This window comes from Asparagus officinalis, chromosome 6 (genome assembly GCF_001876935.1).
Source record: "Asparagus officinalis chromosome 6, Aspof.V1, whole genome shotgun sequence".
NCBI lineage: Eukaryota > Viridiplantae > Streptophyta > Magnoliopsida > Asparagales > Asparagaceae > Asparagus > Asparagus officinalis.
The window spans coordinates 73,699,968-73,716,038 of NC_033799.1; the positions used below are offsets into that span (position 1 = coordinate 73,699,968).

A 16,071-nucleotide genomic window follows, 5' to 3' on the forward strand; every position below is an offset into this window, starting at 1 on the left:
TCCCTCCATATTTTTAATGAAAAGGAAGTTGAGCATAACTGTAGCATAACTGGGTACCAATATATCCACAAATATACCATCTACCCACCAGAAAAAAAGACCAAAACTTTAGTGTCCTCCTTTAAAGCCAACCAAATAAAAAGTTGGGTCATGTTCTGGGCCATAGCCCCGAAACCTTAGATCCTCACACGCAGCATAAAGCCACTCACATCAGTAGATTCTGGTACGTAAGGTACAGAATCATAAAATAGAGACATGAATCCAACGATTCTTCAGAATTCTCAACCAAAAAAAAAAAACAGTGAATCTATAATCAATAAGTAGCCAATAAGAACCAACTTACAGAATCCTTGAGAAAGCCTCTCTGTTCTCCCTGAGGCTCCACTGGTCCTCTGCACCTGATGCGTAGTAGTCATACACCATCTTCGGCAGCTTCTTCTTCGCGATCTCCTCGTACTCCGAAACATTGGTGATCTCCATCTCTGCAGATTCTCTTCACAAACTCCTCCCAAAACCCAACCTAGGAGCTAAAAGAGGAAATTTATTAGCCCCCTCTTTTTACAAATGTTTGGTTAGGTGTAATCGCAACACGAATGTCAATTTTTGACAAGTGAATCCATCAAAATTTAACCTCCGAACTAAAAAAAAGTTGCATAATGAACAGACCCAGATGGAGAAAAGTTCACCCGAAGCCTTAAAAATCATTATAAGAAAAATCACATCCTAACCCAAAATAACTACTGCATGTTGAAAATTTAATGCGTGCCAAAGAGACCCAGATGGAAAAACACCAGGTTTCCCATCCAAAACTCATCAAATTCACCTCCAAACTCAAAATCCTTGCAAACAGGAAAATACCCAACAGAAATGAAGCCAAAGGACAGGGAGAGGAGCTCACCTCAGCCCGAGTGATGACAGGGTGAGCACGCGAACTGAAGGCAGGGGTAGCGGAGGTGAAGGAAGTAATATAATAAACGGACAGGAGGAATTGGATCAGTTTTTGGAGGTGGGGATGGAGAATGGCATCTCCAACGCTACTTTCTCATCCACAGACGTCATTCCTCTCTCTCTCTCTCTCTCTCTCTCTCTCTTTGTCGTTGCTAAAAGGATTGGAATTTTATTATGTATTTCAACGTGTAGAGGGGTATTTTGGTTTTTTATTTTTATGTTTTGAAAGAGGGAGTTGGGGGGGGATTAAGCGATTTAATTTGTCTAATAAAGGGTGTGGCGGCACACGAATCCCTTTTGTGTATAACTATGTACATAAATAAACATATTTTTGTGTAATATGCTCATAAGTTTTAACAAAGTTTAAAGTGAATTTAGAGATTTGTCTAAAGATGTAAAAATTAAATATAAAAAGAAAAATCACTGTGTAACTTAAAAACAATGAAAAAATTATCTGACATTTACCTATCTCAAATGATTATTTCTCTTAAAAACTTCCAAAACAAGGCAAAATGTCTAAATGGTTTTTATAAACAAATGGTTCTTAAAGATGTTGCAATAATTATTATTTTCTAAGTGTTCTTTTAAAAGTTTCTCAAAGAATAAAATATTAGTCTCACGCTGTCACTCCCTTCTAAATAAACAATGTAATTACTAGAAAAATATGGAAAAGATATACATTATGCCCATGTATATATGTGACAATAAAGCATGCAATTACATTTAGTTCTTTTCTTAATCTTAATCTCGAATAGTAAAGCTCTTTTTTTCAAGAGAATCGGTTACATATTTCAAGATATAAACTTAAGTGGATAGGAGCACTTGTCCACCAAACTTTTTATCCATTCATTATACTTTGAGATTTGTGCTACACATTAATGATATCTTTGAGATTTGTGTCTTCTTTTATATCACATGCTAGCACAAATCCAATACAAAATCCAGTATGATCAGCTCACTTAACTCGGGAGGAAACCGCATGCTATAATACAAATAGTAAGATGATAACATCTTTTTTTTTTTTAGTCTTTGGACTTGAAATTATGCCTCGTCTCTTTTGATCAATATGCTTTAGTGCTTTCTTTTTATGTATAAATTATGTTCTTATTGACTCCCAACTTGCGCAAAAGGAAACAAGATCCGTGAGCCACAAGAGGACTTACATAAAATATAAGTGTGCACAGTAATCAGATGAATCAAAACTACGTGACAAAAATCTTGGTTAAGCCAACAAAACGATAATCATGTGTGCACCATTATTCACGTATGTATATTAGATTCTTGGGTAAAGAGAAAGCATAAAAATAAGATTTTTAAGAAAGAGAAAATAAAATGAATGATTTATAGAAAATTGAAACTGAAAGACACCAAAAAAAAATTTCAAAATGTGGAGGATAGTGAATTAAGACTAGATGGTGACAAAAAGAATTATTAGTTATTAAATATTAAAGCTCCTAGAATTTGCTAAGTTGTAAAAACATGCAACCAGCAGGTTTTAACTTTATTACTACACAAGCATTAATCCCGTGCTCGCACGGATTGCTTTGATTTCTTTGGTTTATGTATGTTGGTTTATATGCTCTTCGAATACGTTAAGTACCCTAGTGTAAGAAGAGAGATTATTGATTATATGTCTTTGTCGACTATAATATGCAAATCATCAATTAACTAACACATTAAATGTTTATGAAGGCAGAGACAATGAGTACCTCTTTTTGCTATGTGTTATGAGAAAGAGAGAACAAAGTTTCTTTTATCAGTTAAAGTAGATAATTTGAGTGATAGGTTTTTTAAGATAAATTACAATTTTAAGTTTGAAATTCAAAATTAGATAGCTTTTCTATCAATCTTCTTTACAAATCTAAATAAAAACTCACAATTCTTAAAAAAACTGAAAAAAGACTTGAATTTCAACGTCATGAGATTTCAATCAAAGCTCATCTTAGGTTCATCTAGGACAGTAATAAGTTTAGGACTTTCCCCTAATACCCAATGGGTAGGAGGAAGTTTCACCGTACCCTAGTATTAATGATATAAGACTTTCCATGATCATCATACTCTCCTACCTCATGCATTCCCCCACACCAACAATATATTACAATATGTTAAATTAAGGGGCCGATTGTAATTTTAGAATTTTTTTGACATATTATTTGTAAAGTTTTTGAGTGTTATTTATAATTTTCAAAACTTTTCAGGGGGCAGTTGTAAAGTTTTCAGGGAGCTATTTTGTAAATTTTTTGAGAAGTTATTTGTAATTTACAAAACTTACAGAAGTTTTTAGTAAATTCTTCAAGAATGTTTGTAATTTTGAGAACTTTCATGGGTTGTGTGTAAAAAAATTTAGGTTCTGTTTGTAATATTTTAAAATTTTTAGCATAATATTTCTTACTTTAGCTACTTTCATGAGGCTAGTTGTAAAATTTTCATATGGCTGTTTATAAACCTTTTAAGCGGATATTTAAAATTATTAAAACTATCAAGGGACTGGCTGTAAAATTTTTTTGGGGTTTGCTGGTAAAACTTTGGAATGCTATTTATAAGTTTTGAACATTTTAGAGAATCATTCATAATTTTTAGATTTTATAGGGATTGTTTGTAATTTATAGATTTTAAAGGGGGGATTTATTATTTTCCTAATTTTTTGGTGCTATTTATAACTCTCAGATTTCTCAGAAGTTTACGTATAATTTTTTAATCTTAAGGGGTTGTTTGCATTTTTTATGGGGCTATTTGTAGTTTTTAATTTTTTTTATACAGTATTTGTAATATTTGAAACTTTCAAGGGTGACTTGTAAAATTGTTTAGGGAGTTGTTCATAATATTTCAAAATTTTCAATAGGGCAATTGTTATTTTCGTAACTTTCATGGGGTTAGTTGTGAGATTTTTAAAGGGCTAATTGTAAAATTTTAAAGGGGATATTTATAATTTTCTAAGCTTTCAAGGGGCTAGTTATAAATTTTTCAAGGGTTGTTTATAAATTTTCATGGAGCTATTTATAATTTTTAAACTTTAAAGGACTTTCTGTAAATTTTATATTTTCAGAGATTAGTTCTAATTTTATAGATTGGGGCAGTTTATAATTTTATGAAATTTACGTTGATTTTTATAATTTTCATATTTTTAGGGATTTATTTGTAATTATTGAGTTCTAAGGGTCTGCTTGCAAATTTTTATTTTTTAAGGCCTATTTGAAATTTTAGATTTACCAGGAGTTTTTTCTAATTTTTGGATCTTAGGGAGTAGTTTGTAATTTTTGGATTTGTAGATTGTTGTTTGTAATTTTTAGATTTTTGAAGGGGGCAGTTAATAATTTTCTAATCTTTAAAAACACTTTATATTTTCATATAAAGGATGGCTTTGGTTAATAAAATTTTAAAATAAGGATAGCTTCGATTTGATTAGGATTCCGAGGATAAAATTAGGCGTGAACATGTCAATTTCTGATAGGATAGATGGACACATGACAGTTTTCTTGACACAGGACATGTTTTTGAGATAGTTCACTAATTTGTATAAAGTAGGGATATGACAATAAGTTTTTCCTAATTATGAATAGCTACAACTTGATTAGGATTGCAAAATATTTGATTATTAGACTTTTCTAATTATGAATAGTTTTAATTTGATGATGATTATTAAGTATATGAAGATAAGACGTGTCTACGTGTCATCTTCTGATAGGATGGAATGAAATATGTCTATTTTTTGAAATGACACGTGTCACGCATTTAGATGCACGTGTCAGTGTTTTTTTTTTTTTTTGATAAATAATTCAAATTCTTATTAATTCAAAAAGTGAACGTCCTCCAATATTATAACTTTATGCATTGAAATTGGGAGAAATTCCTTCCAAATAAAGCATAGATGATTAGGGGAACCATGCATCTTCAAAGATAACAATGCCTTCGTGATCTCCTACGGCATCACCATGTCCAGCTTTATGCACGTCGATCTTGCGTCGACTGCCCCATCACAATTGAGCTTCATGAAACCCATCGACGGGCACTTTCGAAACCATAGATCGAAACTTGTTCGGTCAGCCTTTAATTAGTGAAAATGGCCACATTGTTGGAATTAGGGGTGAAGACCAAACCCCAACTCCGGCGAGCTCAAGATCCATGCAGGCGAGCGTGGACGACAACCTTGCAGGCGACCAGGGCTGCAGGCGAGTCGAGCTCGAAGTCGTGAAGACCTTCAGGCGAGCTCGAGATCAGCGGCTTCAGGCGAGCTCGCGTCAGGCGAGGTCGAATCGCTGTAGGCGAGCTCGAGCTCGAGCGCTGCAGGCGAGCTTGAGCTTGACGAGATAATGTTGCTCCCCTTCTCCTCTCTCGTGTTTTTGCTAGCGACGCTTCTCTCTCTCTCTCTTCTTTCTCGCGATCTCTCTCTCTCTCTCTCTCTCTATTTTCTCCTGTGCTCACGTGATTGGGAAGAGAATTAAGTGAAAGAGAGTCTATTGAGGAGAGGATCTATTGATGAGGAATTTATTGAGGGGAATCAACACTGTAGCTACAGTGTTGATGTGTATTTATTGAGAGCTCTCAGTTTGAGATCTGCTCTAAGCTTTGTAATTTCTTGTTGATTAATAAGAAATTAATTGTGTGGCTCCCGAGGACGTAGGCAGTTGCCGAACCTCGTTAAATCTTGATGTATTTTTTCTATACTGTGTTTATGTTGTTTTAGGGTTTTCGGCGTAGATTCCCAACACACATAACAACTATCCTCTCCATTGCCTTCAAAACGCGAAACCATTAATTAAAGCTGGGGACCAATTCCAATTCCAATCTCTTCATGCCCTCATTTTTTCCAACATGCATTCTGAGACATTTTTCAAAACGCGAAGAGTTAGACCAAACACATCTTGCCCAAAAAAAAAAGCGTGTGCATGGTTTCTGGCTCTGCATCACAACTCTTACATCACGCACGGTCGACATCGATCCAGCGGCATCCTGCAAAGTCTCTAACCGAAAAGAACGAACTGTAAAAAACCGTTTAATTGCCACAGCACCCCAAATCAGCTTTATCAGAACCCGGGGCCCACCAGCAGCTCAAACACAATCCCGCCTCTTTGCGCATCCGAATCCTGCGGAGCACGGTATTTTTTTATGCTTATCTTGTCCGAATTAGCACCGCAGCGACGCAAACTGACGCTCTCCGTAGAAGATCCGCAGGAGTTCCAGACCTCTTTATAACCGCCTCCCAAATCTTTTCATCATTCTCAAGAAACTCTCAGCGCTCTCTCTCTCTCTCTCTCTCTGAGCTCAGCAATGGCGAATCTCAGGAGAACGATGAAGCGACTCAAGTTTTGGTGGGAAGAGGAGAACGGCGCTGATTACATCCACCTCTTCATCTACATCGTGATCTCAAGCGCATCAATCTTCTTGAACAAGGCAAACCCTCTCTCTCTCTCTCTCTCTCTCTCTCTCTCTCTCTCTCTCTCCCGAGTGTTTTCTTGATTTTAGCGGTAATTAGACGATGGTTTTGATGGAAAGCTAGGTTAGAGATCATGTAATTGATTTCGTCTGTTATCTGGTGAAATTGATGCTTCTTTATCTTGTGCGGTAGCTCATGATGCTTCTTGTTATGTTATCCAGAATATTTTGTTTCTCTACTCTTCTCAAACTAGCTTTTGCATGATTGCAAGAAAACGGCAAATTTTGCGAAAGCACCTTGAACTTTGTTTTCCCCACTAAACCCCCTTAACTTTTCGCACAAAGCTCCCTGACTTTAACATCTTCAGTCTTGAACTGTGTTGTCATAGTGCGACGGGCCTCGAACCACAGAGACATCACTTCATTTTGAATAGGTCTGGATGGGGGAACCATCTTGGAAAATTAAGCTGAAAAATTCATGGTTTCCTAATATTAGAAGCAAGATTCAGTAGAGATTACATAACTTTTGAGTTCTTTTTAAACAAGAGAAGAAAAAAAACAAGGTTTGAAAGCTCTGTGCGCAAGGCAAAAAGAGTTGGGGGGATTTCGCGGGAAAAGTTTTATGGGGGTTGTGAGCACGTGGGGGGGACCACGTGATTGGTTGTGGGAATTTTGTTTCCGCGTGAAGTGCAGCAAGGCCCACCCGATTGATCACCTATTGATCACCTATATATACCTATTAATCCCTTAGGGTTATTGGGTGCGGAAGGAGGACGTGCAAAGGAGTTTTCTCGGCTTGGTGTCTTTTGCGGCTACAGTGCAAGGAGAGATTTTTCGGCTTAGTGGATTTTTTCGGCAGAAGAAAAAAACAAAGCAAGAAAAATAGAAGAGGACTGTGCGGCTGTGCAAAAGAAAAGGCAGAGGCCTATTTTTGGGTTTTGTGCATCCTTTCGAGAGAGTTTTTGTGAGAGATTAGAGAGTTAGTTTGAGGGTTTATTTTGTGAGATTGTAAACCTATTGTATTTTCTCTCTAATAGTAGATCCTCCTCCTTGCCCCGTGGACGTAGGCAGTTTGCCGAACCACGTAAAATTGATTGTTTGAGTTTGTGGCCATTGTAATAGTTTTAGGATCCCTCGACGCGCAGTCCTAGAGCTGACGAGAGGAAGAGCAAATATCCCACTTTGATGGGATATTAGGCTTTCAGATTCTTGTTCCCTTTGAGAAACAAGAATTCTTATCGATCTTTCTCTCTTATTGTGCACCAGAAACTCTGCCGAAATTTCCGCTGCGCAAAACAAGTGGTATCAGAGCCCAGATTCCAGATCTAGGGTTTGGTTAGAGGAGTAGATCAATTTGGAGGCCCGTTTAGGACTTCGTTGGTGATAAAGGTGGGATCTTTTGGTAAAGACTCTATCTTTCAGTTTTGGATCTATTCTTTGTTCGTTGGTGCGTAAGATGTCGGGGAAAGAAGGTGCTTCAGGTGTCGAGGGCGGTGCTTCTGGCGCGAAGACCATTCAAAGTCTGAATATCCATTCTATGAAGATAGATGTGGAAAAATTTAATGGCACAAACAACTTTGGATTATGGAGATGCGAGGTTTTGGATGCGCTGAACGCGCAGAATTTGGAGGATACCTTGGAGTTAGATGGCAAGCCAGATGAGATTAAAGAGAAGGTTTGGAAGAAGATGAATCGAACGGCGTGTGGTGTGATTAGGTCTTGTTTGACTCAAGATCTAAAATATGATGTGATGAATGAGACTTCTGCGAAGAAGATTTGGGAGATTCTCGAAAGCAAGTATTTGACCAAGAGTGTGGAAAATCGCTTGCATTTGAAGAGGAGACTTTATCGTTTCCAGTTGAAGAAGGGAACCTCCATTAGAGATCACATGAACCACTACACAAAGCTTCTTGCGGATTTGGCGAATGTGGATGTCAAGATTGAAGATGAGGACAAGGCGTTGCTGTTGTTGAGTTCCTTGCCCGACGAGGAATATGAGACCTTCGTTCTTACTCTGATTAATGGGAAGGCATCACTTTCGTATAGTGAGGTCACTGCTGCACTTGTGAATTATCAGCTTCGAAAGAAGGATAAGGAGGCTTCGGTTGAGCCGGTAGCGGAGGCGTTGGTCGCAAGAGGGAAGGGTCCAAACCGAAAGAATTGGAAGTCACAGTCTAGAATTGGAAAAGATCAGTGTGCTTGGTGCAAGGAGACTGGTCATTGGAAGAAAGACTGCCCAAAGCTCGACGAATGGATAAAGAATAAGCAGAAGGGAAAAGGAAAGCAGCCATCATCAGAAGCAAACATCGTAAAGGAGAGATTTTTCGGCTTAGTGGATTTTTTCGGCAGAAGAAAAAAACAAAGCAAGAAAAATAGAAGAGGACTGTGCGGCTGTGCAAAAGAAAAGGCAGAGGCCTATTTTTGGGTTTTGTGCATCCTTTCGAGAGAGTTTTTGTGAGAGATTAGAGAGTTAGTTTGAGGGTTTATTTTGTGAGATTGTAAACCTATTGTATTTTCTCTCTAATAGTAGATCCTCCTCCTTGCCCCGTGGACGTAGGCAGTTTGCCGAACCACGTAAAATTGATTGTTTGAGTTTGTGGCCATTGTAATAGTTTTAGGATCCCTCGACGCGCAGTCCTAGAGCTGACGAGAGGAAGAGCAAATATCCCACTTTGATGGGATATTAGGCTTTCAGATTCTTGTTCCCTTTGAGAAACAAGAATTCTTATCGATCTTTCTCTCTTATTGTGCACCAGAAACTCTGCCGAAATTTCCGCTGCGCACAACAGGGGTTTCACGGGAAAAGTTAGGGGGGGTTTATGGGAAAACAAAGTTTGTCGAGGGAAGTCACCCAAAGTTTTGGGGGTTTTTTTTCGGTAGTTTAACCTAAGAGCGTGTTTAACAGAGATACATTAGTCTTGCAATTGTTTTACAAAAATAGCATTTGAAAGAGATAATTACTATTGCGGTTATTTCTTTTGTTTAATGTAGTTGATATGATATCAGTTTTGCAAAAGAAGCAGGGTATGCCCATGAACAGCGATGGATTGTACGGATGTAGGTAACCATTCATGATTCTCTATCCATGGCTGATGGTTTAGGCTAAAGATCAATCCATAAATGATGCTCAAAATTAAACCAAGGTCTAAAGATCTAGTAGCATACAAATACTTGAATATCCTAATGAATGTTGGTAGCCATGTTGCTGCAAGATTGTCGATTTACGTTTTACACCAAAGTCAACAGAGGACCCATGGTTCATGTGGTTACTTGAGCCACACAAGAGGGGGTTTGTATTGAAAGAACTAGAAAAGTTACTGATCTTAAAATAGAAAGTCGGGACCAATACCTAATAGTTTGAGATTTTCAGTTAATATGGTTCTCATCCTATTAAAATTAAACACATAGAGGCTCGATTTCTCCTCAACATAATCCACTAGTCAAAGATCTCTCATCCAAACCACATATACACTGAAAGATAAAATAAAGAGGAAGTAAAGAGAAGATATCATTTGTAGCATTTAATTCCTTAGAAACTCTTTATCCTCTGGCAAAATACACCAGTACCCCCTCATCATGCCCTTTTTATACTACATCAAAGACTGATCAAAACCTCTCAATTTTCACATGGAATGAGTACAAACAAATGAGTAGATAAAATAGATATGATAATGATTGGTGAAATAGTTTGGCTTGCCTATTCCACCTGAAGAAAATGTATTAGCTTGAGCAACACAACTACTATTTTTGGCTTTGTTACTATTAAAGTCAATTCAACAGTAAGCCTTAACATGTCTGCGTCGTATCTCTTTAATTTTTTGTTTTTCTTGAACTTTTGACTTCTAACAACGCTTAATTTGTTCAGTATCATTATCCTTGTTGCATTTTCTACCAATTTCAAGGTTCAATATTTCTCACCAGATTTGCAGTCATTTTGATTGGAGAAAAAATGGATAACCTCTTGTTGTTTACATATGCTCACTTTAGTTACACAGTTATACCTTAGCTCCACAGGCTTTCCTGGCATCAGTTTATGCAAGCTGTTTGGGCTTTACAGATTGATTCTTTATCATCACTGTTCTAATTAAACTTCAGAAATTTTATTGCCAGAACAGTTAGAAGACTATCCTTCATATTTAAAAAGAAGCCATAAATGTTTGTCATGACCTTAAATAAGCTAGGATTTGCGAGTGTTTTGCCCTTTGCCTTTCAACTCCCTTTTTAGATCACTTCTTATGGTTGGTGCTTGAATTATTCTTTTCTCATGTTGGATGCTCTTCCAAAGGAAGAAATGCAGCACCTTTTAACTTCATAGTTCATACATCGCCAATGACTAGCTTCTGGTTTATACTTGCAGCTGCTGTTGTCATCTGAACAAATCAAGTTTCCCTATCCAGTGGGATTGAGCTTCCTGCAAATGGCCTTCTCCTCTGCATTATGTTTGATAACTCTGAAGGTCATGAAGGTATGTTTTATTTTGATCACCAGTGACTTCCATCAGGATTATTACAACACTTATAGTAGCTTTCAACTGGTGATTACTGATTCTTCCTAAATCTCCTTCGAGCTCTCACTTTGTTTGCCTCTTTTACTATCTATTTTGTCCTCAGGCCAGGGGAATTGAGCATCCTGGGAATAAGAATTTTAAGGAAACAAAGCAAAATAGAAAGTAAGCACCAACTGCCAATCATCTGCATATAGAGTCTCCCTTCTTGTCCTTCTGTTTTGCTTTTTCCTACTTCTCTCTTCTTTTTATTTCAGAAAATAAATTGTCATACAGAACCTGTTTATCTTTTGAAAGCAATAAATCTTATGTTGCCTATTTATGTGCAGCAAAGCTATATGGAGATAAATTTGCACTTTGAAGTGAGATATGATGAAGGGCAGAAGAGAGCCAAAAGTGATATTTTTATATGGAAGTTTCTAGTGAACAATCACCCGAACAAAATGGTCCTTAATGGAGTTCTATTCGATGTTATTTGCAAGCTGAATTAATTGGTTCACTTTATTTCATTATTGATCAAAATATTACATGTTATATATTGTCCTAGATGAGAGGAATATGAGGTAGGATGCTTCCGTTCATAAATTACAGGAAAAACACGTATGGATAGTTGGATCTGTTTTTAGAGATGTTAAAAGATAAGAAAAGCAATTTAAAGGAGTTTACTAATTCTTATACCAGTTTGATCAGTTTTGTACGGATTTCTCTTAGTCGACTAGTTTTCTTTCATTGTATCAGATATCTGAGTTTTGTTCAAATATTTTGTACTGATGTACAGAAAAAATATTCTTATTCAGATTTGGATTGTTAATTCGTTGCATTTCTGGAGCTCTTGCTTCGAGTGTTTGGCTGAGAAATAGTGCAAACCTCTACACCTCTGGTGCTTTTATGCATGTGCTTAAGATTGCTTGTAAGTCCCAACTTTGTGAGTCTTTTCATCATTAAAAAAAATCAGCTAGTCCATCTAAAGTACCACATTACAGGTCAATAGCTGATGAATTCTTGAATGTTGTTCTATTGGTTAATGCAGTTCACGTAGCAGTCGCTGTACTTGAAAATGTTTTTGAGAATGGGGCAACTCAATATAAAATGCTATTGTCTACCATCATCCTTGGAGTAATAGTGGCATCTTATGGGGAAGTAAGTTCTAGCTGGCCTGGAGTGGGCTATCAGATGGGCAGTGTTATCTGTGAAGCGCTGAGGCTAGTTGTTACCCAGTATTTAGGAGTTCATGGTGGGGCCTGGCTGAACTCAATTTCTGCCATGTTCGGTATTGATTTTTTCAGGTACACCTTCATCTCTAAATTCTTCAATCATTAAGAAAGGTGTTTTTTTAACAAGATCTGTCGTTTATTGCTCCAGCTCAACTTTCTTCCCTGTTCCATGGATGTTCTGGGAGAAGCCGATGATTGATCCCTTTCGGCCCTGGGGTTTATCTGTTCCGTGTATTTTAATCGTCAACTGTCTCCTGATGTTTGCACTCAACCTGTACACTTGCCTCGTGATCTCACGCATAAGCGCACAGAGATTTGCTCGGGCCAAATCTTTCAGGGATTTGGTGGTAGTTTTTCTGTTTCCTTTCCTTTTGGGAGAGACGGGGTTTACACTGACAAGCACTAGCGGTTACCTCATAGGTGAGATATCTATAACTTGTAGTTCAACTTTTACATTCTCTTTTTTCTCACTAGAATGACAGAGGGGAGTCTCCTTAATTTCAGATATAATATGCGCATTTGGGTTTCTCTATTATTATTTGAAACTTGGCATTCAACTTTCTCTTCAGCTTTGAGATGTTCCTTTACAGTCGGTTGTTTCGGCTTTTCAGTACCCATTCCAGAGCTTGTAGACAGACTTGTGGTTTAGTTAATTTTGGGTTAATTGCAGATACACTCTCTGTGTATACATGGTGTCGCAACTTATACCCGCTAAACTTTTTTATTACTGACGACTCCTGAAGCTCAAATGGATGTTACCTTTTGCCCTCAATTTAGACTCGATTAAAAAAAATCCCATTAAATTGAGGGCAAAAGTTAATTTATCAATACGCGATTGTGTGCATGACATTTCAACTTAAAAAATAAATCCTATATTGAGTTTAAGGGGACATTTAAGAATTACGTGCTAATAAAATAGTACGAAAGGTATAAGTGTGGCTACAACCTGATATATGGTACAAGGGGGGTCGCAGTTAACCCTTCTATTTTTGAAGGTAGTGATTTTAGGTAAATTTGGTTGCATTTATTGTTGGCCATGTAGTACCGAAGAATGTTCTTGAAGGATTTGAAACCCTATCTCCATCCAACTACTACACAAGGCACCACCTGCTAACATTAAATTTCCATAAGTTATGAAACATTGAGAAACAGAAAGAACAATAAGCATTTTTTTTGTTTGGAATGGTTTTTGGGTAAATCTGGTTGCATTAGTTTCTGTACATGTACCATTGAGCAAAGTTTTTTGAAGAAAAAGGTGCAGTTTGTTTTCTTGTAAGATTTGCACACTAAAGTTCTGTAAATTATGAAACATGGAGAAACAAAAAGGACAATAGTGCTCTTTGTCAGCTCTTACTTTATATTATCAAGCGTTTATATCTGCACATCATCATACTTATAATTTCATACTTTGGCAATGTAGCCCTTGTGGGTCTCTTGGTGTGCTATCCTCTCAAGGAGAAAGCCCTCGTTGAAGATGAACGCATGACTGCCAGGTCTAAAAGGAGAAAAGTCGGCTCTAGATCGAACTTGGGAGAGAGAGTAAAAGTTTTACAAAAGTAAATTTCACTTCTATGCCATGGTTATACTTGTTTTATAACCTGTCTAAAGAATTCAATACTTTCAAAATTTGATTGTATTCTCCACCGACTGTTTTGCAGTGTCTGATTCCTGGAAGAAACTTTCGGATTGATCTTTCTGCAAAGATTCACGTTTTACGAGGGATTGTACAGCACTAACAACAGAGTTTGGGGATACCTCTTCAGCAATTCTAAGTGTCGAATTCGACAAATTGTATACTTTCTTTTTGTTTTGTTACAGGTTTTGCGTTCAATCCCTAAAACAAGTGTACAGTTTTCTTCTCTTCTGAGTATAAATTTTACCATCTTCTGTCCTGCATAGCTGCAAGAACCGTGTACTGTGAATACAAAACGTTACAAAACTTCTTTGAAGTCTCCATCCTTTTTGTTTTTTGTTTTTGTTTTTTTTTTTGGTTATCTAATATTGACTTTTTTTCCCTCCTGGATTTTTGGTTAATTAAATGTTTAATCATATCCAATCTCATTTGAACATATTATTATCTGTTGGTGACTCCATGCTTCGAACCTAAAGCACAACAACGTCAGGTTGTTCATGTTATTAAGGTCTGTCTTCTTAAATTGGTGTATGTTGATGTTTAATGATATCCCTTTTAATCTATAATAATTGAGTAGGCAGCACTTGGAAGCTAGGAGGAAAAAAAGAAAAGGAAAAAGATAAGGGGATTTTCATATTAGCCCTCTTTATTATTTTAAAACTAATCCCTCGCATGGGTAGATTGCTGTTAGGTCCCCAAACTTTTTATAAGTTGTTTTGGATTAACTCCCTTATCCCGTTGACATAGCGTAGCGAAAGATGTGAAGAACGTGGGGGGGGGGGGGGGGGGGGGATTTACTAGCAATTTAATGATCTAAGGTAAGGGACTAGATTCATAATGTTAAAAAGTTAAGGGAGCTAAAAAGAAAATAAAATTTGTCAGCAAACAATAGCCTATAGGAACCGAAAAGCCAACGGTAGAGCAGATTTATCGCTGTAAAGATTCCGACCCAATCTGGTGGCACATCATCAATTATCCCACATGAATTATCAAATTAAGTACTCAAATTATCCTATTATATCCCACTTATCCTAATTTACCCCACTCAAAATATCCCAATAGAATAAAATTATTCTATCAGAACAAATTTTCCACTTATAGCCCCTAATTTGCCCCAACCAATAAGGGCCCGTTTGGTTGTATGTTTTTACCATGTAAAATGATGGAAAGTGTAAAAAAGTGGGTCCCAATGTCAGATTTCATCACTTTCAATTGTTTGTTTGTAAGGGCCCGTTTGTTTCAATTTTTTTGAAGGAGAAAGTTAGAGGAAAGCTGCCAAATCTGACAAAAACTGTCAGTTTTGGCAGGCTTTCTTACAAAAACGCCTCTTTTAGAGGCGTTTTTGCAAGAAAGCCTGTCAAAACTGACAGTTTTTGTCAGATTTGGCAGGCTTTCCCCTTCCCATTTTTGCAAACAAACAGCCCCTTAAAGTTACATTTACAAACCAAACAAGCAATTTATGATTCCAATGGAATAAAAATGCTGATGTGGCTTGTAAAGTGATTTCATAAAAAAAAGACATGATTTTAGGAGAAAGCTGATATTGAAGTCAGGAAAAAGTAATTTCAACCAATATGATCACTTGAGTAGGGACCACTTTTTACACTTTCCAAACAAACAATTAAAGTTTTATTTTGCAAACCAAACAAGTGTTTTATGATTCCAATGGAATCAAAAACAAACAAAGAAAAGTGTAAAAATAAAAATGATGAGGTGGACAACTTTCAAAGTTGTGTCATAAATATACAACTTTACCAACAACAAACAAACAGCTCCTAAGCATCTGCACGAAACCGAAAAGGCCACAGTAGAGCAGATATATTGCTGTAAAGATCCCGACCCAATCTGGCTCTGGCCTCTGCTCCTGTTTGCGGCCTACTCATCAGCCGACCTGGTCACGAGAGATCCATTTGTGAGGCCCACTGGGGGTGGGCCCCACAAACCGAGTCATGCAGCCTCGGGGCTCCGAGCACACATCTCCAGATTTTCTTTGTTTATTAACTTTTTATTACTCCAATTATTATAATAATTAAATAATAAATAAATAGCTCACCCATTTCCAGTTTCGCTCCCTTTCGATTTTTTTTTCGCCCCCTTTCCCCCTTCCTCCTCCTTCGCTTCGCTTCGAAGTTTTACCCTCGACTCCACTCTCTCCCTCTCTCTCTCTCTCCCTCTCTCAATCGGTCGGTCGATCGATCAACCAATCAACAGAGGAGATCGAAGTCGACGAAGACGAATCGAACAATAGCCGAGTACGGATGCATCGGGTGATGAGGAGGAACCGGAACCGGAACCAGATTCGTCGTCCGAGCCGAGTCGAAGGAGAAGAGGGAGAAGGACCGCCGTCGGCGAGCCCCGATGGCCATCCTCCTCCAGATGACGTGGCAGCAGCAGCAGCA

At 37.4% G+C, this 16,071-nt stretch overlaps 2 protein-coding genes across 3 annotated transcripts in view; one reads left to right on the forward strand and one right to left on the reverse strand.

Annotated features, from left to right (window-relative positions):
- The window catches only part of LOC109845021 (peroxisomal (S)-2-hydroxy-acid oxidase-like), a 9,015-nt gene extending 7,941 nt beyond the window's left edge, over positions 1-1,074 (reverse strand). The window contains exons 1-2 of one of the 2 annotated variants that reach the window (XM_020414206.1): positions 899-1,074; positions 344-520 (exon numbers count right to left, since the gene is read on the reverse strand). In XM_020414206.1, coding sequence (XP_020269795.1) covers positions 344-480 — 137 coding nt within the window. In that variant the 5' untranslated portion in view covers positions 481-520; positions 899-1,074. Of the gene's footprint in view, positions 1-343; positions 528-898 lie in introns of both variants that reach the window. The other variant, XM_020414205.1, reaches the window with a different exon arrangement.
- Positions 6,193-13,877, forward strand: LOC109845309 (probable sugar phosphate/phosphate translocator At1g53660). Its single transcript, XM_020414546.1, has 8 exons — positions 6,193-6,339; positions 10,679-10,786; positions 10,932-10,990; positions 11,623-11,735; positions 11,856-12,111; positions 12,188-12,459; positions 13,460-13,595; positions 13,698-13,877. Exons 1-8 carry the CDS (start codon positions 6,217-6,219, stop codon positions 13,702-13,704), a joined length of 1,074 nt encoding a protein of 357 aa, XP_020270135.1. The 5' UTR covers positions 6,193-6,216; the 3' UTR covers positions 13,705-13,877.